Genomic DNA, 23,655 nt, shown 5'->3' with positions numbered 1-23,655 from the left:
TTCACTTTGCTCCACACAACACTCTATATTTTTCAATACGTGCAACAATATATGTAGTACAACAACTTTAATCCATCAATAAAATTTACTGTATAACACTAGCATGGGGGTACACAAATATTCCTTTCAACTTCATCTCTAACTTACTTTTCCGAGTATCAACTCACCGAATATAACTTCGTTAACTCCTTAATGCTCAATCCCCTAATAATTTACCCAACACTTTATCCAATTTTCATACTTACTACCTTTGGAGCGTTTGTGGTCGAGTGGCATCATGACGGCATTGGCAATTTAAAATTTAAACCAAACTTTAAAGCACCACAAGGAAACAAACAAAATTCTTTTTCCAGGAACCTCAAATGTATCTTTACTTTTTAAATCCGTTGGAAATTCTTTGAATGACTCGGAAGTAGCCTCAATGAAAAATATTTGCAAGCGAAATAAGGCAATAGGGTATCCTCCGGGAAGAATAAAATAAAGGAAGGACGTCGAAAACATTTTTTTTTTTTTTTTTTACCAACATACTTTAAAATGTCCAAGAAATTCGAGCGTTTTGCCCAACCAAATTCGACACTTGAAAAAAATTATGACAAGGGTTGCAGTTTTGCAAAAACGATTTCGAAAGTATTTCGGAACCTAGAGCTCTGATACCACTTTACTGTGGTGACCCGAAAGGGGGGTCCCACAGCGCCGCGACTCCGAGCCAATGAGGAATCGACATGTCACGAATGGCATCTCGATAGCTCATCAACCCGAAACCGCAAGGCCTTTTGAGTTTAGGTTGTTGGTTTACAAAACACTTTCTTGGACAAATCATTCTAGCAACCTAACAACACATTGTCAAAAGCGGAATTCGAAATGGGCTAAGAGTTTTGGGCTTGCAATCGGAGCCCAATTTGGAAAATAAAACGGATCACTAAGTAACTACAAGTATGGGAGACGCGCCCCAGGGTTACGGGTCTCCCGGAATTTTTTTGTAAACGAGTAGGAAATAAATAAAAAGTAAATAAACTAGCTACTACAAAATCCGATTAAGGACCAAAACCTTCTTTTGATAAAACTAAAGAGAAATGCGCCAAGCCGTGCCATGTGCCTCCCCTGTACGCTTCCCGACCACATGCTCGAAACCTGCACACTATAGTAGGGGTGAGCTTTCGTCCTCGCATGCCCAGTAGGGGCCGACCCAACCATGCTAGGTTTGAAAAAATAATATACTTGAAAATATTTACTACATAATATTGTGCACGTTTATCGAAAAATGCTTTAAGAAAAGTGGCAACCACAAACATTCGTTTTCTTTCATTAAACATGTGCAGTATGCTTCACACACTTGGAGCTCCGAGATACTTACCTGCCGGCTAAAGTAAAATAAATCAGTGACCGATCTGGTTCGTCCTGAGTAAGAGAACCAGCCAACTACTTTGTAGTCCTTGTGACTACAAGTAGCGAAAGTGTCCATTTCCTGGCTCTGAGTCTCCTATGACTGGTTCACTGTCTGTACTTACCTTTCCCCGACAAACATAGGAGCACAGCCCCCTCCGGAGGTTCACGGTTATCGACACCGTGGGATCCCTAGGAATCAACGCGTCTAGGTCCCATTCACTTTCAGGTCACAAACATACAAAGGGTACAGTATCTCAACATGCAAGTCTAGCCTCGGTTTTCGCAATCAACAATTATCAGCTCTGAAAACACATGTATCACGAGGCATCGACTGATGAACAACCAAAAACGTTCTTGCAGGCAACATACTATCATAGTATAGCATTCCACATATACTGAAAAGCCTCTAACAAGGAAGGGACAGCTCACCCTACCTGGAATTGGAGTGCTTGCCCACATTCGGGTTCGTTCTCGACTTTCAACACTTTGTCCACTTCCAAATGCACACGCTCGGGTCCTTTATAATAAAATTAAACCAATAAGTAACCTGACTTCATTATAACTCAACTAACCGAGCAACCAAAACATTTACTTAATTTCCTTATAGTCCATCGGATTATCCTTTAATCAAAAAATGATCTAGAACTTGTGTTTATAGAATTTTCCTTTAGTTGATAAATTCTATTATCCATTCCCAAACAATCCAAATCCAAATGATATAGCATTTGAATCATTTAGGATATGGTGATTATACTTAGCACCTGCACCTTCATTTCTTTACCCTTTTTACCTTAAGAAAACAAATGGCAATTTCCATTCCCGAACAATTCATTTAACATAGTAAGCTCATTCGGGATATGGTGATCACACTTCTTCCCATACTAAAATTTCGGTCAACCGGTTTGACCTCATTTTATTTAGCCTTTAAACCCTAAGCTATTAAATAGCAACCACCATTCCCGAATAATTTCATTATACAATAATTCCGGGATATGGTAGGTTTGGAATATTTCTATTCACGGACCTTAAATTGAACATTCCACATATTAATTCACTTATCCAAAACCGGTCCATTCTTATTTATAATTTTTCTCATGCAATTAGCCAAATCACCGCTTTCATAATTAAATCAACAAGGACAATTTCCTATCAATTCCAATCCACTCAACAACATATCCATATCACCATTTTAACACTTTCCCATTCATGAGGCTACAAACAACAGATTACAACCACCACAGTTTCACCAACAATAGATTCAAAACCCAGACCCTTACCATTTCTTCTTCTCCAAACTGAGGGCTAAATCCAATTGCTGCAATCCAGCTCCAACAATTGCTTTGGGCACCTAACAGATATGACAAGATCAACAGTCCAACTCTTAACCAAATTCATTCCAAAACCGAGTTCTTGAATCCTTACCTTTCCTCAATACAAATGGAACTGACCCAGCACTTCTCTTCTCCGAAGGCTTACAATTTTGCAGACCTCCCTTCCTCCAAAACCTCCAGAACACATATTCCAAAATCCTCACAGATTTCAAATTAAGAAATCGAGTTAGGGTTCTCAATCTAGATCAAAGTAGAAGCCTCACTAAGAAGAAGGGATAGAATCCAGCTTACCGAACGAAGAGAATAAGCTGGTGGTGCTCACGGTGACGCTAGGTTGGCTCACGTGCCAGCGGTGGCGCGTGAGACGCGTGCGGGGGCTCTGGCCGAAATCGGAGGCTGAGGGTCTATGGCTTTGATGCATCGTGAAGCCTTGATTCCAGCTACGGAGGTTGTTTAGCTCGATCCGAGCTGGAGAGTAGAGAACGAGGGCATGCAGGGCCGAGGCCTCCGACGATGCTGGTACGGCGGTTTCCCGACATCGACGAGTGATGATGCTCACGGGTTTCGCTCTTCCTTGTCCACTGAGTCGGACGGTGGTGTCAGTGTGGCATGGTGATGGTCGGAAATCGACGAAGGAGAAAGGGCAGTGGTGTCGCAGCTTTTGGTGGTCGCGTGTGGAGGCTACCGGCGATGCATGTCGGTGATTCCGGGTGGGTTTTGGTCGGGTTCAGGTGTTGCGTCGACTGGTGGAAGTGATGTGGTGAGATGGTGGCCGGAGATGGAGTCTCCGGTGATGGCAGAGGGAGAACGAGAGAGAGAGAGCGAGAGGTCGGGGGAGAGGGAAGGAGAAGGACGCGGCTGCAAGGGAGAAATGGGACTAGGGCTTCCAATTTTTTTCTATTTATAGTTGTGTGCGTGAAATACCAATTTTGCCCTTGCGACGAATTACGAAACTCTCCTAGCTAATTTCTTTCGGGTTTTGGGCTCGGGACTTTTCTTTCATTCGCTTTTCGTCTGAAACTTCCTTAATTAATTCTTGACTTCATCTTAGGCCCAAAACGAGGAACTCTGGCCCACACTTAAATCATGAGGCCCAAATCGTAATCTCGATACCAAAATAATTTCCAAAATAAATTCCTTCACTTAAATTACCTTGCGAAAATCTTATTGGCGAAAAATTACATTCTAAAAATTAAACAAAATTTTCGGGGGCTCACATTCTGGGCGTCCCAATTACTGTTAATCCTAGCCGCTATCTTGGGTTGCCTATAATTTGGGGTAGATCAAAAAAGGCCTCTCTTTCTTTTGTCAAAGCTCGGCTCATGGATAAGATTCAAAGCTGGAAATTAGGCACTCTTTCTATGGCTGGCAGGGAGATTCTCATCAAATCAGTGGCTTTGGCTGTTCCTACTTTCCCAATGCACTGCTTCAAATTTCCATCTACCCTCTGCAAAGAGATTGATTCTATAATTTCTAACTTTTGGTGGGGTCAAAAAGACTTTGAATCTAAGATCCATAGGAAGAGTTGGGAGTTTATGGGCCAACCGAAGGATTGTGGTGGTTTGGGGTTCCGGAACCTCAATGATTTTAATATCGCTTTACTTGCTAAGCAGGTTTGGCGTTTGTTCTCAAACCCCGACTCCTTTTGCGCGAAGATTATGAAAGGAATCTATTATCCTAATTCCTCTATCCTCAGTGCTGGGAAGGGATCTAGATCTTCTTGGGCACGGAGCAACCTTTTGGAAGGGAAAGATTTAATTGTGGAAGGCTCTAGGTGGCAAATTGGCAATGGGTGTCAGGTTGATATTTGGTCTGATAGATGGATTTTGAATGCTAATCCAGGCTATCTGAGACCATTGCTCCCTGTTTCAAATTCTAGACCTCAGAAGGTGGAAGATATTATCAATTGGGACACTAACACTTGGTGTTTGGATGAAATTAGTGATTTACTTTCAGAGGAGGAGAAGCTTCAGATTGAGTTATCATTGTTTGGGGATGAAACCATGCCAGATAGACTTATTTGGCCACCTACTAAGAACGGCAGCTATTCGGTAAAATATGGTTACCATTTCTTTCATTCTCAGAATCTTAAGCTATCCACCATTCATGCACATTCCTCCCATAGAGTTGACAGCAATGTGTGGAACTCCATATGGGCACTCAATGTCACTCCTAAAGTCAAAAATTTTATGTGGAGGATCATGGTCAATGCTCTACCATCCTACCTAAATCTTTTCAACAGAAAAATCATCCAAAGCCCATTATGTCCAGTGTGTGAACTTTACCCTGAGTCAATTGAGCATATCTTTTTACAATGTCATGGTGTTGTTTGTACATGGTTTGCCTCTGACCTGAACTATAAAGTTGATCTACAAACAATTGACACTTTTGACAAATGGTTTGGAGTTATCATTTCTATTGCGGGTAAAAACAAACAGCTTCAAGCAAATTATCTTACCATGGTCTCCTATCTCTGTTGGGAAATTTGGAAAGCTCGTTGTTCCTTTATCTATCAAGGCACTCCCATCAATCCATCGTCAATTGCTTCATCTGCTACCAAGGCTGCAACTGAGTTTATCCTCTACTCAAGAAACAAAATTCATGTTATGCAACCATGTGAGCCCCTGCAATCCACTCAGGTATGTCCCTATCCCTCTCCATCTTCTTCCCTCATCCCCCCTTCTCTCTCTTCCCTTTCTCTCTATAACCAACCCCATCACCCTCTTTTTAATCCACACCTCCAAAACCCCATTTCTACCAACCTACATCATCCAACCCACTCACCTCATCACCTAAATTCCATCACAACTCTTCCTCAAAGCCAATTCCATCCAGAACCCATCCCTTCGCCACCTAGCCAAATCTCCCAAAGTTATGTCCAACACCACAACACCAACCGTCCCACCCTCAATGCACCTCACCTTCACACTTCTGACCGTTGGAAATCACCACCTCACGGACACATAAAGATAAATTTGGATGCAACTTGGGCAATTAATACTCACCTTGTTGGGTTGGGTGTAATTGCAAGAAATTGCCGGAGTGAGATAATTGATGGTGTTCATTCGATTTGTCGAGCTGATTCAGCACTTGAAGCAGAAGCCCGTGCAGCCATCGTGGCTTGCAATCTTGCCGAAAAGCTCTCCCCTGTTCCAATCATCATCGAATGAGACTCAAAGTGTTTGATCGATGCCATCAACTCTCCCTCAATGTGCAACATCTGGAGCATCTACCCTGCAGTTGCAAAGATCAAGAACTCTCCCTCTTTCCGGCAGCGTATTGCTTGGTCATGGGTCTCAAGAAAAGCGAATTCGGCGGCGGATCACCTCGCCTCGCTTGCGGTGCGGAGAATGTGCCCGGACGTCTGGATTGATCGTCCGCCATCCTCCCTTGTTGGTATTCTTTCAAGAGATGGATTGCCCTGCCCTCCGTCTTCATGATTTCTTTAGTTGGTGGCTTCAGCTAACCGGAATCTTCTGTTGCTGCTTCATATTTGTTGGATTTCGGTGTTTCCCGTTTTTGGGCTTTGCGGTTGTATTTCCTTCTTTTTTCTGGTTTGCTTTTGCTTTCTGTTTTCAGCTGTTCGTTTCTTTTCTTTAATTTCTCTAGTCTTTGCTTGTTTTGGCTCTTGACTATGTGAATCATGCGTCTTTTTGGGTTGTGTCCCTTGTACTGTTGTTCCGGCCTTGTGCCTTCTTAATTTTTTTTTTTTTTTTTTTTTGACTTTGTCAAAGGGAACCCAAAGGCTTCCTAGGCCCAAGATAAACCCCTTTCGGCGCATGTGAAATGCTCCAACTGTACATTGCAGCACAGTGCCTGGCCACTTTGACAGCTTCGGGATTCGAACCTAGGTTGGGGAGCACACCCAACTAGGCAAGAACCACTACACCACTTGCAATGGTTGTTCCGGCCTTGTGCCTTCTTAATTGATTACTCCCTTTCGACCAAAAAAAAAAATGTATGTTGCTCCTGAACCCACTCGATTTAAGACATGTGGGGCCTACGATATGTTTAAGAAATTGCTGTTTCAGGTAGTTTTTATTTATTTATTTTTTATTGGTTTATTTAAGGGAAAAAAAAAAACGCCAATCGAGGAAAATAGAGAAGGGCTCCGCTCCTAGAGTCCTAGCAGTCTCGAAGAAAGGGGAGGAAAACTCAAAGTCTTGTTTTGGTGCGAAGTATTTGAGAGGTGAGCTCTAGTTTCATTGTTCAACAGATTATGGTTTCTGGTTTTCTCGTCCGCGTCATCTATTACCTAATTGGTTTGCTCCCTTAAATGATCTGCTTCATTCTTTTGCTAAGAATTTCAATTATACGGAAAGCTTTGGTTATTTTCATATTTCTCCTTTACAGTTTTGTTGTTGGTAAAATTATTTTTCTTGATAGTCCTCGAATCCATGAATTGATTACACACAATTTTTGGGATTTTCGAGTAGCATAAGATTGATGTATTATCTGCTTAATTTGGTTGAGAAACAAGGGAGTTATCGTAGAGAGAAGCTGTAACTTTTTCGGTGCTTACATTGACGACCCAGCTGAGTTTCAAAGCTCACCTGGTTTATTGAATTTGTCAACTGAGGATAAAAATTTATACATCACTATAGAAGGTTTCATCCTCTTTCCTTAGGATCAAGAATCAACGAAAACCGATAAGAATTGAGTCTTGTAGAGAACTTTGAAATGTGGGAGGGGCTGGATCAGATTTTCTGGTGCAAAAATCTGAATAATATGGGTTCTGATGAGAGGTTGAAGACGATGGTGAGGTGGCAACTACTGCCACATAGCACTATGTCTTGGGGCTATTTTGTTTTGGCTTGTTCTAGTGCTCCTAGCCCCATTTTGTTTTACGCCGTTTGAACCCTTGCAATCCTTGTGATGACTCCTACATAGTGGCATGTGTTCGATTTCAATTTTGTAAGCTGACTTGAAAAATTCCATGGAATTTATTCTACATTAATTACTTATTCTTGCTCTTTTGATCGTGTCTGGTACATGTGCAAATAGAAGGCTTGATTTTGCGAATGCTATATTATCATTACGGAATCTTATAGCAATTAATGATCTACGTACATGTGCATGAATTCGTTGTAACTTGCTTATCCTTCGGTAATATTAATTCTTATAGATAAAATGGTGATGCCTCATTGTAGAGTCAAATGGGTAATGGTTAGAATACCTCTAGTCCCTTGTGGTATGGGTGTGTTTGATCCCATGGCAAGCAAGCAGGGAACAAGAAAAGTCTCTGGGGTGAAAAGCTTCACAACAGTCGGTGCACTAGTCTGTTGCCGTTTATTATATATGCATGTGGAGTAGTCCAACATTACGTAGAGAGTGATTTAAGTTTTGTTGTAGGCTTGTAGCCAAGACAATGATGGTTATCTTAGTTGGATGTATGAATATAGACAATCCTTGGCTGGTCTTCTGTACAACCTATTATCATGCTTCTCTGTTGTTTTCCAGTACTTAATTTGTGTGCCTATCTGGGTAGGGGTGCCTAGCTAGAAGTAGTACTACAATGAAATTATTGAGTTACTTGTTAGCTTGCTGTAGGCTTCCATGTGATTAGCATATAACCTTTAATAGTCCAGTACTATGATTAAGCATGTAAAGCTACTAAGCACTGCTTTGTGGTTTTAATAGTTGGGGGCTTCAGTTCTTCTTTGGTTTATTCCATTAACTTATTAGAGTGATCTATTAATCTTGTTTTCTGCTTTATGCTTTTAGAAGTGGAGAAACTTCCTTTGACAGATTTTCTCAAAAGTAAGTTTTTTAATATTCGATCCCAAAAAAAAAAAAATTGAACATGTTTCTCAAACCCGGCATGCCTAGTAGCTGCCTAGACTAGTCGAGGCGGCTGATCACCTTCTAGTGCCTAGACCTCCCAGAGGGATTTTTAGAACATTGCTCATGACCCAATTTAGTGTATGTTGACACCCATAGATATGCCCTGCACTTGGTTGTTTACTGGATTTGGTCCCCTTGCAGTTTTATAAACACACTATTAATTGGTTCTGAACCTCTGGAGGCACAGCAAAATATATATGTACACATCTATTGTTCTTAAGAAGACTTTAGCTACTGTCATTGTCATTGTTCTCTAGTTCTGTACAAGTTAATAAGGAAGAAAAACTGATACAAAAATGATCCGTATCATTCAGCTTTGTACTTGACATCGACAATGAAATCGATCATCTGCAGATTCTTATAATCTTATATTTCCAAATAAACAAATATAATTTCTTTTTAGTAAGTTTTGATATTACTTGTATGCAAGCTTTCATTTTTCCTATTTTTGAAATTTACATCATGCTAAATCTCGGATTACATGTGAAATTAACTTTTGCTCATCAATAAATATCTTTCTTATCTTGTGCTTGCCCAGTTACTTATTTAAATAAAATTAATAGGTGCATCTGAGAGATCTAGACCATAAAGAAGCAAATTTGATAGCATGGACAGCCAAAATGTTGGTTACCATCCATGTCTGAAGCCAGCTGTTGTTATAACTGGAACAGCAAATGAAGGTACTGCTGGACCAGCTATCGGTCATGTTGACATTGGCGTGAGTGATGCTGCCTACTTATTTCGAGTTGCACTTCCAGGTCTTCGGAGGAAACAAAGTAAGATTATTTATCTTTAATTTCATCATATATGTACGTCATCTCATACGTGGTGCACAAGCACTCTTTATTGCACTGTGACACTCTTTTAAATACCTACCATAATGATTAGAGATTGTAATAACCAAGTAGGTAATCCTTGGTCTAACAGGTACAGTGAAATGTATGATTGAAAGTGACGGGAAGGTTCATATTGAAGGAGTCATGACAGAGACTGGACTTGTCATAAACTCATCAACTGTGTACCAGATGAAAGTCCAGCAACTATGTGCAGCTGGACCATTTACCATCTCTTTTAATCTTCCTGGATCTGTTGATACTCGACTGTTTTCTCCTGTCTTTCGGCCAGATGGAATCCTGGAAGTGGTGGTTTTGAAATCCAAAATGTCTTCAGAATTCCTCTATCCATTTGATGGCAACAAGTCTTCCCCTGTCAAGTTTCCCCAAGTAACCGTCTGATGTCAAGTTTCCGTAAGTGAAGTCTGTTCCATCATGCTACCTGTTTGCTTGTGGGTTTACAAAGTACATGCATACAGAGATGTCTTGTCTTGTTATTTCTGCAAAACGGAATGTGTTCAGCTCTGTTTACTAGAAAATGATTTCCTAACAGTTTCAGATGTTTCTTTTCGTTCAATTTACATCGACAATGAAGATCAAGTCTCTTTTAGCTTTATTGGACAATCAATTGGAAACTCATTTCATGAGTATCGGGGTCAAGCTCTTGGCACTTTGAATTTCATGGCGGAGATTTTCCAGCTTCTCGATTCGGGTTCCCCTTCTCAGCCACCCACGAGATTTTTCAAGAGTCCCTTATCGATCTGCTTCCCTCAACCCTTCTATCACCCTTATTGGACTTCGCCTTTTTTGTTTTGTTTTGTTTTTTATTACATTAACAACTCATGGATAAAGAATTGCATAAATTAGCTATCAATCAATGGCTTTAAATCTGAACTGCTATAACCAAACAAGGAAGACTTCCTGCACATGACACATCCCACATCAGTTGACACAGCACTTGGCCATATGCAAACTTCAGAAGTCTTTCATAAATCGAACTTACAACTCTTATTTACGAAGAGAATACGACTTATGATTGTACTGAGCGGATCTTATTTAAGCAAAACAAAAAATAAAAACTTGTTATACAAGTAGAATTAAATGAATACAAAGTAATAGCCGAAAGAGAAAATAAAGGGAGATTCTTGTTCAATTGTTCAAACACATTAAATATGACTAGAGATAAACCGAATCGGCCAATCGGTGCCAAAAACCGTACTAAACCGGTAAGAGCAGTGCCAGTATGTATTCGAAAAATCGGTTCAACCGAACCGAACCGAACCGATATTAATTTTTTTAATTTTAATTTCAGTATTAGGTGTCCACTTTCCATTGGTTGTGGCGGCTGATCCTGGGTCTCTAAACCTAAAAACACCGCCTTCATCTTTTTGTCTCTTCATCCAGTTCATCGAAGCTGGGCAAGCTTCTGTCTCAGAGTCTCAGGTCCGTTTCTTCACACCCCCCTCTTGTTATTTGGTTTCCTGGGAAATTTGGGTCTTAGTGTCGAAGCCTTCAAGGATATATGAGTAATTCAATAAGCCCTTGTTCTATTATCTGATGAAGGTTTTGAATTTGCTGTTCATTAGGTCTGGTTTTACATTACGTAAGAGAGTGATTTTGTTTGCCTATCTGGGAAGTAGAATGAAATTATTGCTTGCTCTAGGCTTCCATGTGATTAGCATTATAATTTTTAATAGTCCTCCACTAATATGCTAAACACTGCTGTGGGGATCAAGGGCCTCGTTGAGGAAATAGGAACCCAATTTCCCTTACCATGTTTGGGGTATTGTTCACTGAAAAAGATGCCCCAACAAATTGGAAAAGTGAAATGGCTGTAGTTACCCTAGTACTAGGGAACTTAGCACTAGTGAAACAGTTGTATAAGATGATATTGGGTATTGCACGAATCATGATGTTTTGGTAAAGTTATATGATTGTTTGCCTAGGATGTCTTCGATTTTCAAATTGTGGGAGTCGGTATGAGTGAAATTTTGGTTGGGGAAGTTCACTGAATGAGAGATATAAAGCGAATCAGATAAAGAAAATTTGATTTGATGTTTCTATATATTTTGTTTTGTTTTGCTGTTGAATAACTATGTTATGCACTTGTTTTTGATGGATGATTTTCTAATGTTTTTTTTTTATGTTATATCTGTCAGTCTTTTGTAGATTCTTGTTGAGGCTTGCTTGTGATTTGTAACAACAAACTGAGAGCAACAAATCCCTGTAACCATGGTTTGTTTGTTTTTTCTTTTTTTCTTTTTTCTTTTATCTCTTTCTCTCTGTTTATATCTATCTTATTTATTTAGGATGAAATTTCATGTTGTTTGTTATTTTTGGAATTCAGCCGCAGGGAGATTATATAGATCTTCACAGGAAGCGATATGGGTACAGACCTGACCACTTTGAGCGCAAGCGCAAGAAGGAGGCTCGTGAGGTCCACAAGCGCTCTGAAATCGCGCAAAAGGTCAATTCTATTATTTTCCCCTTACTGTCCTGAGAAATTAAAATAAAATAAAATAAAATTCTTTTCTTATCATGTTTCTTACTAATTTTGTAATGGAACAGGCTCTGGGTATTAAAGGCAAGATGTTTGCCAAGAAACGCTATGCAGAAAAGGCTCTAATGAAGAAAACGTGAGTTCTGTTTCCTGGGTTTTAGAGTAATTTAATTGAACCTTTTTGTTTATTTCTTCTTAGTTCTACTCTGAGGATTGTTCTCTTACAACTTTGCTCATAACTCGGAAGTTTTCTATTATCAGTAAATATGTTTAGCATATAGTAAATGATTTTGAGATTCTTCTTTTGTGGTTATTGATATGGTTCTTTTTTCCACCCTAGACTGTTAATATGTTCTTCTCGACTTGAAAGTATTATATATTTATATTCATGTAGCAATAATTGCTTGAAAATTATTAGTTTGTTGTGTGATAATGCACAATACAAAGTTACGATCATATGTACAAGTTTATACGCTTATCAGGTAGTTTGCCGTTGTGTTGGTAGCACACACTGAAGAGTGTGTTTGCTATTTACTGTTTATTGAACTAGTGATTATAATGACCTGTATTTCACAATTAAATATTGTTTGTGAATGTTGACAGATTGGCTATGCATGAGGAGTCATCGACTAGGCACAAGGTTGATGATGATGTTCATGAAGGAGCTGTTCCAACATATTTGTTGGATCGTGACAATACAACACGAGCAAAGGTATGGTTGAACAGCCATTAAATAGAATGATTAAGATAGATTTTCATGTCGGTATCTGACTTTATGCTGTAAATAGACTCTTAGCAATTCCATCAAGCAAAAACGGAAAGAGAAAGCTGGGAAATGGGAAGTCCCTCTGCCTAAGGTAACTCAAGTGCAACTTTTGGACCCTGTACTCTTTAATGTGTGAATAAACAATTTTCTGACTGAGTTGTATCTTTTCCAGGTAAGGCCTGTGGCTGAAGATGAGATGTTTAAAGTGCTTCGAACGGGCAAACGCAAGAGTAAGAACTGCCTTCTCTCTATCCCTATGCATCCAAGATTTAAGTTAGCTTCCCATTGATAAAGTTTGAAGTCAATTGGTAGTTTATATATTCATTATTTAGGCTTATAATTACTATTTTCCAGACAACCAGATAAAATTGATTTTCATTCATATATTTTCATGCTACGGTTGTAAAACTTTTGCGCAGGTATATACGATGTAATTTTGTTGCTCCCATTCTTGGTAGCTTATATTTTGGTTCTTCTGTGCAGCTAAGCAATGGAAGCGGATGATCACAAAAGCCACATTTGTGGGACCTGGTTTTACCAGGAAACCTCCCAAATATGAGCGATTTATCCGGCCCAGTGGATTGCGATTCACTAAAGCTCATGTGACACACCCTGAACTCAAATGTACTTTTAACCTTGAGATTATCGGTGTGAAGAAAAACCCTAATGGTCAAATGTACACCTCTCTTGGTGTCTTGACCAAGGGAACCATCATTGAGGTACCTATCTGAGTCTTCTGTGATGATTCATGACTTGTAACTTTAATATCATGATTTCTCAGGCTGTTTGTTGTTTGTTTATCCCTGAATTTCAGGTGAATGTAAGTGAACTTGGTCTTGTCACACCTAACGGGAAAGTTGTATGGGGTGAGTTCAAAACCTCCATGTGCTTGCCATTCTGCTTAATTTTCAATTAACTTTGCCATCATACTCCCCCTGTTTTAAATGAGGGTACTTTTAGATTTTTATATTGTGTGGTTTTACTCATCTTTGCTGGTAAATACAGGGAAATATGCTCAGGTGACAAATAATCCAGAGAACGATGGATGTGTAAATGCAGTTCTGCTTGTCTAAGAGGATTAACTGCCAAGCTTCGAGGGGACTCTTCTGATTTTGCATCGCACATCGCTGCCATATCATGCAATAGCCTACTAGCCCTTATCCCAAATTTTGGGGACCAAAAATATGGCTGTAATGTGATGTGTAGATCATACAATTTTGGCTTTCAAGAATTGAACTGTTGGTGCATATTTTGGCCAATTTATAAATTATAATAGACATCCTTGTTCAACTGTATTCCCAAACTATTATCAGTCTAAGAACATTGTGTCCTACAGATTGAGAGTGATTGTGATATGGTCAAATGATTTAGCCAACTATTTTATAGTACAGCGAAATTACACATAATAACCAGCACAAATGATTGTTAAATAGAGCCGCTATCTAAGCAATTCAATCTTTTTAAGCTAGGTATTCCTGGCAACATCCCTCAATCCTGAACCGAGCTTGGTGCCATCTCAAGCAAGAGAGTAGCACCACCAGCAACTTCCTCCATCAAGGGAGCTTCCACAGCTTCCTTGGATCCCTCAACCAATCAGGCTCCATAGCCTCCTCCTCAACCTCTGTTTGTGGCCATGCGGGAATCACTTCTTTTTGGGCTTAAGAACACCCAACATAGCCCTCAAAAATATTTACCACCTCGGACGGCCTCGTTTCTTCTTGGGTGACACGTGGTGTATTAGTATTAGGAAAGCCTTCCTCAACATCCAACGGTGCAAAGTCCTCCACCCCAGTCACACCCCAGTCAACTTGGGCTTTTGTCTTGCCCTAGTTAGGAGAGTTTAGCCTCCTTTCGGTTCCCAGAAAGCCGCACCACATGAGTCAATTGCTCTGCCGCCACCTAAGGCGCTACCGCCACAGGTAGCGCACTCACAATCACGACCTCCCGGCCTCGTATAGCCTGCAAGTCGACCGTCTAGAATAGCCTGCCCATTGTCGACAGAGGCAGAACCCTAGCCTCAACAGTGAGATTCTCCACCGCTAGAGGTGGCTAACGGACTGGCCCGACCTCTTTTAAGCAGGTCAATTCTTGCTTAGAGCTGAGCTCAGGCCGACCTATTTATTATCATGCTCGGGCTCGTGCCGGCCCATTTACTTGAACATTAAACTCGGCCTGATCCATGGCCCGAGCAAATATCGTGCCGTGCTCGGGCCATCCCAAAATTAGGCACGATTTAAAAATTTTAATTTAAGTATTTTATGTTTTATTTTCTAATCGTAATAGTTTTCTAAGATTAGTTTCCTAATGGTTTATATATATATATATATATATATATATATATATATATATATATATATATATATATATTTTTTTTTTTTTTTTTTTTCATATATTTGAAAGGATAGTTTTTATATTCTACTATAAGAAAGAAAGAAAGAAAAACGCAATGAAATGTTAGTAATGTTAATTTAGAATATATCTAAATATATAATGTGACAACTTTATCAGGCCTTGGCCGCCTCTACTTGGTTCCAGAACCTCGTGAAGATTATGCTCGTCCGGCGGCGGCACCCCATCATCGGAGGTGGCCTTGGCCATGTTGATGGTGTGCGGTTCGTGCTGCCAGACGGGTGTTTACTCTCTATTGCAGGCTTTCTAGGAGTGTCGGGCTTGGAGATTGCAGCAAAGAAGTCAGCGTGAGTTTCCAGATTTGAGGCTTCATGGCTATGGAGGTTGCAGGCACTAATTCAAGGAACAGTTTTTCGGTGCCTAATCTTCCAAACTCCGACGGCGACATCGATGGGAGTTATGGCGGCTTGGGGACTGAGATGTTTGAATCCTTTGGGGTTCGGATCTGTTTTGGTTATGCCCGAGTTCGTTCGATCTTGTGGGTGGTGGCGTCGAAGGAAGGCACCGAAGATGTTTTTGGTTTTGGTGGTGGCGATCATGGCGATGGCGGCGATTGACTTAGCCGCGAAGTGGGTGTCTAGGCCAGTCTGTTGGATCTTGGGTTGGATTTTTCCTATTGGGATTTAGGGCTGCTAGTTATTGCCCTGGGCCTTTACTTTGTCATTTGGACCGGGTGTTTAGACCTCGGCCATATAGAATGTTATTAGCTTTTACTTTCAATAACCCTATTTTTAGGGACATATGCTTGTTAGTTCCTTAATGAGCGCTAATGAGTGTGGTTGCTTGTCTATCTGCTATTTTTTTTTTTTTCATAGCTTATAGGCTTGCTTTTTTAAGTGAGAGCTAGATATTTAATTAGTGGTCTATCCCTATGTACCACTGTGGTACCCCCATAACCTCTTGCATGTCTAGTCAATGGCAGCAAAGAGATATGTAATGACCATTCTGGCTTGAGAATTAATGACAATCATTGATGGATTGATTCAAAAAAAGAAAGAAAAAAAAAAAGCAAACCATAAAAGATTTAGTATCATATTTTTTTATTTATAAATCCTTTGATTGTATTATTGTGAGATTAATCTTCTTTAATAAACATGTATTTAATATTTAGAAAAAAAAAATAATGTTAAAATAAAGAGATAATGTTCTATTTCACTACTTCGTCAACATTAATGGGTGAAATTGTCAAGAAATTTTGAATAGAAGGGATGTTCAGATCTCTTCACTGTAAATTTTTATATTTTCAAAATAAAAGGAAATTTTATGTTTATAATGAGCCAGCCCGCAATATGTCATGCTCAGGCTGTGCTGGGCCAATAATGGGCTCGGTCCTGACCGGCCATGGGCTAATATACCTTGGCCCCACCCTGCCTAGCCCACCCTTCATCATGCTCGGGCTGTGTTGTGCCGATTTTGAACGTGCCAAATTCGTGCAGTGCTCAAGCCTAGCGAAATGTTTGCCACCTCTATCCGCCACACTAGGGTTCAAAGTCCTAATCTCTATCACCGGTCCAACCCGACCCGAACTCACCCCAGCTCTAGATTTTTGCACAGGTTTCTCCACGCCTCTCACAACCATAACATCGGCACCCATTCCACCGGTCTTGCCATCTGATGAAACCAAAAACGGATCACATCAATCTACCTCGTGCATGAATCGACCACAAGCTCGGCAGAGTCCTTTGATTTTCTCATAGTGGAGGTGGATCGTTGTCTTCACCCCAGCCATAAAAATAAAGCCCCTTAAGCTCCACAGTCGACACTAGACGTTAATTAGAGCCCGAAAATGTTGCTCAACATATCCACGTTGCAATAGGAATGGATCAGCCCTCAGAAACTTTCCCATCGAGGAACCCAGTAGAATTAGGTTTCCTCCATTCTCAACCTAAACCCTTAAGTACTCCTACCCACATCTGCAGCAACTATAAAGGAACACGGCAACGTCGCCGAAACTGTCATATTCCCCCAAAATCAGCATCCTTCCACTGTAGTGGTAAGTCCCCCGTGCAAGATCCGATTGCAATCCTCCTTCAGTTTGAACCTGAACGAAAACTTACAGTCTTCCTGCGATGTGATCGTGAGACGATCTTTTAGTCCCCAAACCACCGCCATCGTGCTCGGGAAACCCTTCTTATCTCCCTGTTTCCAACTGATCAAATGCCCCACCAAGTAAAAGTTGTCCTCAACCACTGTTGCTGAACCCAAAGACCCAAAATCAACAACTGCTTCTCTATCAATGCCAGGGCTGCTAGAGGTGAGCCGCCATCTCCTTCGCCATGAGTAGAAGAGAACTTTTAGAAGAAAATGGGTACAAATCCTAGGATTTTTTTCACCACCCTAGCTACATTGCGAACTTGCAGCTAGGTAAGATAAAAAGAAAATCTCGATCTTATGAGAATTACCCTATTTTGTCTGTTGGGTCCACTCTAGTTTGGATTGTCTTTATTAGTTTGGACATGATGTCCAAAAATAATAATTGTTTAATTATGCGATTACATAAAATAATTAGACATTCTGGTGATAGTTAACTATTTTATGACTTACGATACATCTGTCTAATGCTCTTTTGTTTATATTGATTTTTACTATGATAATTATTATTTTATTAAAATTTTATTTAATTTTATGAATTTGCTACTGAATAGAGTTTGGAGACAAGGGTCTGAATTGTTAATCATTACCCATGAATTTAATCCTGTAGGAATATAAGTTAAAATTAAATTTATACACTGTCATGTAATCAAGTTAAACACGAGTTTATACAACTTGTAATCAGATATCAAGAACCTTATCCTGAATAATCGAGCTTTATAAAAAGAAGATTAATTGTATAACTTAGTGAGGTGTGGTTTTCAAATCTTTGAACTGTAATTTATATATATATATATATATATATATATATATATATATATATATATATAATATACATACCAATATTTATGGATCATATGGTCATTTCACTTTTGGTTCTTATGTTTTTTTTTTTTTTTTTTTTTTTTTTTTTTTTTTTTGAAATAGAAGTTGAATTCATTAGATCAACAGCCAAAAGGCTAGAGTCTACCATAACTTTCATAACCAAAACTCGGCAAGAAAATCCGAACTAAACTATCTAAGCTAGAGCAGATCATTAAAATCTCTAGAACGCTCACATTTAAGCGAGCCTATACAAGAATGAAAAAACCTCGCCTCCTACAGAAAAGAAATCATTCAACTAGCCCCCACTTACCAATCACTCAATTGTGGTACAAGTAAGACACTAGAAACGTCATAGAAGACTCATAGAAGTTAATCCAACCTCACACAGGCTCAATACCCTAATACATTAGGGCCCAGATTGCCTTAACCTGAGCCCAAGTCTGTAGGCCCAAGCCCAAATCAAGCCTTGCATAGCAGGAAGATTCCCCTGCCCTATCAGCCCAAATATGAGCCCAGGCCCAGAGACCCAAGACCAAATCCAAGCCAATAGAGGAGGAGAATCAAGCTGCTCATTTGCCTCCACTGCCATCATGTCCTCCGACGGCAATACCGTTCGACCACAGCTTCGGCGGCCGCCTTTTCCACATGTGCATCAACATCGTCGACCTGTTACAGGTGGTCAACGGTCCTTACTCCCACAGAGGACCGGCTGGAAAAGAGAACCCCCGCCGCCCTGACCTCGAAGACTCCTCCCGCCCCTCGCCGGAACAAAATATGTGCAGCGTTGATACCCAAGACCAAACCCAAGCCAACATAGGAGGAGAATCAAGCTGCTCATTTGCCTTCACTGCCATCATGTCCTCCGACGACAATACCGTTCGACCATAGCTTCGGCGGCCGGCTTTTCCACCTGTGCATCAACATCGTCGACCTGTTACAGGTGGTCAACAATCCTTAATCCCACAGAGGACCGGCTGGAAAAGAGAACCCCCGCCGCTCTGACCTCGAAGACTCCTCCCTCCCCTCGCCGGGACAAAATCTGTGCAGCATCGATACCCAGACACCTGTACCTGTTCCACTTCCCGATCTAGCAATCCCACCAGCCTAAGATCTGATCAAACTCGTTGCATAGACCCAGCCTCGAAAACCAACTCCTTCTCCCTCTGAAACTGTGATTTAACAAAGGCTAGAGGCCTACTCGACTCAACATGGAGAGAGACTGCCGGTCCCAATTCTACCGCCGTCGCTATTCTCGAACTCTAGGGTTCGCTATGCACTGATCGCTTTCTATATTTGGTTCCTATGTATGAGTACGACTTCTACAATCTATTTTCTTTCAATGCCAACCAAAATTTTGCTGTGAAATTTGTGGGATTTTTCGAGTAATTTATTATTTTGTTATGATCTTTTACACACTTCTGCTATAAAATTTGTCATCTATATATTATCAAGGGAGAGAAGAATGTTAACTCTGAATTTGCTATATAAGCATATGATGAGTGGTTATCTGTAGATGGTGGGTAATTATTATATGAATTTTTGTTTAAAAGAAATTGGTTTTTATTTTATGTTATTTTATTATTTACCATGATAACCCTAAAATATTACAAGTCACATAAAGATAATATATGGTCCCAGGACCAACCAAAGTGAGTTAAGTTAATAATAGTATATTTCTATATTAGATTATCAGTCAATAAAAAGAAATATAAGTTTGGCAATTTTCTTTTAATTTTTTTCTTCAATGTTAAGTTTTCAATGTTAAAACTTAAACGCAAACTGAATGTAGTTTGGGGCTCCTCTTCTAATCGTGCACACAATTAGGATTCAGCTCTTTGTAACGTTTCAGGCTTGCGTTACCGTTTCTCTTATTCTGGTTCATTTGTCATGCCTACGTATTCTGCTTCATCTGTGTCACTAGCTACCTTATGCCGTAACTCAATATTTGAGTAGTCAACTGAGAAACCATAATGGGTTGCACCACCAAATTATGCCACTACCATGACTCAAAGACCACACTTCCCCCAAATAACCCAAGGACAGTACTAACAACCACCTATACAGCAAGGGAATTAACAGTACCTCCATAGCCAGCATTTCATCGTGATCATAATGTTGTTAACAGTAGCGGATCCAAGATTCAAAACCGGGGTGAGCTTGAATTTTTTTTTTTTTTTTTTTTACTGAAGTGATAGGAAAATTTAGCACAGTGCCAGTATTTAACTAAAATACATTAGATATATATTTTATTGAGATGCAAAAAATAAAAACTCATCCAAAACTACTATTTAATCGATTACCTAAAAGAAAATTTTTTAGAATCATTTTATACTAAATAAAATAACTGTGTGATTGAAAAATTAACTTAACTAATGCCAAAAAAAAAAAAAAAAAGACCTAACATCTACAAAAGAATGCAAGCCCAAAGATTAAACAAAAAAAAAAATACAAAAATACAAATCTAAATACCAAATAGATCCAAATTAATCTACACACAATGGAGGCCTTAAAGACCAGATAGATCCAAAGCCACAGACAAGGGAGGCCCAGTGTCCAACTTCGATCCCAATATGCATTGGGAGAAAGAAAAACAAAACATTTAGAAGAAATCAAGAAAATAGAAAAGTTTATTAGGCCTCCAACTTCGAGCCCAGTATGAATGGTGGGAGAAAAAAATAATAATGGGATTGCTATTGATGTGATTCAAACTTGGGCAGGCTTTGTGTTAGTTAAAACACTAAACAAAGCCTGCAAGTCCTTACATATGTACATATTACACATACTCAGTTACTTATACTAGAAATCTCGGGTGGGCTTGAGTCCTCTCCACCATGTATGTAGATCCGCCCCTGGTTGTGAACCCTTTTGTTTAACCTCTGATGATGTTCAATGACCCCAACTTACTAACCATGAACAAATAGAGTTCAATACATTCGAGAAAGGGGATCCAGTTAAGTGGCTAAATAAGGTGGACCAATATTTTTTTTCTTTTTTTTGGAATGGAAGGTCACTACTAGCAAAACAGTAATTACCCAAAAGTTTAATCTGTGTGAAATAAGACTTTCTCACACGGATTTCAGTGTGTGAAGGCTTTTTTACCAACGGTACACACACATATTGAATTACCGTGCCATTTGGAGGGGAGGCTAATACTCATCTCACACAGATTATTTTATCCTTGTGAATATTATATGTGGGCCCCACTATTTTTCCTAAGGTGCGATATTTTGTGCATGATTGATAAATGCACGGAGTCCAAAAATATATTCATCACTTTCTTGATTGTGAAACACCCAATCTTTGTCCATATTGCTCAACTATTTAGCCGCTTTGATAGAGAACTACTGCATAATGAAAAAATCCATTAAAAAAATGCACATGATGAATGAATCAACTATCGCCTTATATCTTTTTTCCTAAGGTGTAGAACCTAACCCCTTCGGCAATGACATATTATCTATATCCCTATGATTCCTAAATCATCGCTACATATTATTGAAAAATTCGGCAGCACTCCGCCTATGATCTCACATGTGCACGAACTTAATATGCACAATAGGATCATAGGGTCGGGCCACCGAATTTTCCAATAACATGTAACAACGAATGGGTATCATAGAATATACATAATACATCATTACCAAACTGTCCAAAAATGGGACAATTTAAGGATTTGGCATGGATGCATCAAATTCCAATACCAAATCCTTAAACAGGTACTAAGTTTTTGTGCAATGCAAAAGTATAAACATTCTAGGAATTTGAATGGTATAAAGTTTTTTTTTAAATCAATTGGTATAAAATTATGTGTAATTTTATTTGCACATCCTATTTTTCTTCATACACACATCTCAAAATTTGTTTGCCATTTTTTCCCTATATTTTTCCTCTTTTACCCTTCCTCATCTTTCTGTCTTCCTTACTACACTCTTTCTCTGATCTCCTGCAAATAACAACACCTCTCTCTCCCTAAACCCTAAATTACTTCTCTCTCTCTCTCTCAATTCAATTCCATCCGTTTCGTTTTTATCTGGTTCTCTCTATTTCTATGAATCAAGTTCATCTAGTAAGGGAGTACATCTAATTCCAAGGTGAAACCTGTCAAGGGATTGGAAAATTTTGCTTATTCATTCTGAAAAAGGCACCATGGTTCTCATGATCTTTAGTTTACTGGACATCAAAACCTACCCAGATATATATGAATCAATGAACTACTATTATACTATTAAACTATGATGAATTTCATGTTTTCTTTTGATAATCCTAGTAATCCCAAGAAAATACTCAAATAGATAGTGAAGAAATTTATTCAATTTTTCTTCTATCTGTTCTAGTGTTTTGATAAACATGTTCATTTGTTCAAATAAATAATACTGCAATAATTTACAAAGACTTGCGTATATAGTTGTATGCATTTCAGATAATTTTTTATCAAAATAATATTAGAAAACTAAATACGTGAGCATAACTCAGATATTAGAAAACGAGTAATCACTCCAGTGGTTGTTTGTTTGCCATTGAGCATAACTCAGATATTAGAAAAAAGGGTAAAATAGTGATTTAAAATTTTACAAAAATCAGATATGTGTATTAAGTAAAATACGATGGGTGTATATAATTTCTCATGAAATTATACCGTGTATATAATTTCTCATGAAATTATACCAATATATTTTGTTTGGAAAATTTATATCATACTATTCTAAGTATTGAAGTAGTAAATTCTAATCATGTATATCATAAATTAGCAAATCAATGAACCTATTTCACAATCACCTATTTATGATCATTTTAATTTACATACACAAATCTAAAATAAGAATCCAAACAATAAATTTTATAGAATTTTATAATTATCATGAATATCATAAAAATTAATAAACCATCAAACCTACTTGCAATATAGATGATGAGATTAAGAGAAGTGGAAATACAAACCTGAAAAGAGAATCAATAGCAATAAGGAGTAAAACATCAGCAGACTACAGCTTAAACCAGGATCATAAGCTAGAACTGAAGAACAATGGTAAACTTTGATCAATCTACTAAATATAAGCAGAATTGCCATGAAAATCCGTGTGAAATACATACACATTTGCAACTGATATCCGTGTGTATTTATCTCGGTAACCACTAATTGTCATGTTAATTGTCATTCGATTGCTTACACAGAATTCTGTCTCTAGTCTCCTTTTTCCCACAGAATTTAGTAGCTATTTTTTATTTTCACACGGATATCCGTGTCTAATTCCACACAGATGTTCGTGTGTTACTCATTTCACACATAAATCTGTACTGAAAACTTATTGTCACGGAAATCCGTCTCTCTATAATTCACATAACATAAAAAATAAACTAATTTATAATACGTACAGAAATCTGTGTGAATATCAAATCACACAGATATCTGTGTGAAAATATTTTAGCTTTTACACAGACATCTGTTACTGTGGTTTATTCACACAGATTTACGTTGATATTGTTATTGTATAAATTATTGTGGGCCCAATTATGTTTTTTTTTTTTTTTTTTTTTAAAGGGTTTGGAACCCAGCCAAGCTGGGAGGCTCAACCCCACGCCCGGTTCCGTTTATTAAAATAAAAAGAAAAACAAGGATAGGGAATGGGGGACTAGGCCAAAACCAATCCCAAAAAACCAAACAGAACAGTA

At 38.9% G+C, this 23,655-nt stretch overlaps 2 protein-coding genes and 1 long non-coding RNA gene across 5 annotated transcripts; 2 read left to right on the top strand and 1 right to left on the bottom strand.

Annotated features, from left to right (window-relative positions):
- Positions 1 to 508: 508 nt before the first annotated feature.
- Positions 509 to 3,782, bottom strand: LOC133712312 (uncharacterized). Of its 2 annotated transcripts, XR_009847290.1 has the most exons (4): positions 2,809 to 3,782; positions 2,664 to 2,734; positions 1,821 to 1,903; positions 509 to 1,138 (listed from the first exon to the last, which is right to left on the bottom strand). It is a non-coding gene; the product is annotated as an uncharacterized LOC133712312 (long non-coding RNA). The 2 variants fall into 2 exon arrangements; XR_009847291.1 differs by having other exon boundaries at positions 512 to 1,903; positions 2,809 to 3,781.
- Positions 3,783 to 6,776: 2,994 nt separating this feature from the next.
- Positions 6,777 to 10,010, top strand: LOC133709579 (increased DNA methylation 3-like). Of its 2 annotated transcripts, none has more exons than XM_062135368.1 (3): positions 6,777 to 6,906; positions 9,125 to 9,337; positions 9,489 to 10,010. In XM_062135368.1, exons 2-3 carry the CDS (start codon positions 9,169 to 9,171, stop codon positions 9,794 to 9,796), a joined length of 477 nt encoding a protein of 158 aa, XP_061991352.1. In that variant the 5' UTR covers positions 6,777 to 6,906; positions 9,125 to 9,168; the 3' UTR covers positions 9,797 to 10,010. The 2 variants fall into 2 exon arrangements, with proteins under 2 accessions (XP_061991352.1, XP_061991351.1); XM_062135367.1 differs by having other exon boundaries at positions 6,785 to 6,906; positions 9,100 to 9,337.
- A 744-nt stretch (positions 10,011 to 10,754) lies between these two features.
- LOC133709578 (uncharacterized) lies at positions 10,755 to 13,995 on the top strand. The gene is made up of 10 exons (XM_062135365.1): positions 10,755 to 10,837; positions 11,554 to 11,629; positions 11,742 to 11,861; positions 11,963 to 12,030; positions 12,498 to 12,606; positions 12,683 to 12,751; positions 12,833 to 12,890; positions 13,144 to 13,379; positions 13,475 to 13,526; positions 13,666 to 13,995. The coding sequence occupies exons 2-10, from the start codon at positions 11,627 to 11,629 to the stop codon at positions 13,731 to 13,733; spliced, it is 783 nt and encodes a 260-aa protein (XP_061991349.1). The 5' UTR covers positions 10,755 to 10,837; positions 11,554 to 11,626; the 3' UTR covers positions 13,734 to 13,995.
- The last annotated feature ends 9,660 nt before the right edge of the window (positions 13,996 to 23,655 follow it).

Source organism: Rosa rugosa, chromosome 5 (assembly GCF_958449725.1).
Source record: "Rosa rugosa chromosome 5, drRosRugo1.1, whole genome shotgun sequence".
Taxonomy (NCBI): domain Eukaryota; kingdom Viridiplantae; phylum Streptophyta; class Magnoliopsida; order Rosales; family Rosaceae; genus Rosa; species Rosa rugosa.
This window is presented reverse-complemented; position numbering and strand designations above follow the sequence as displayed.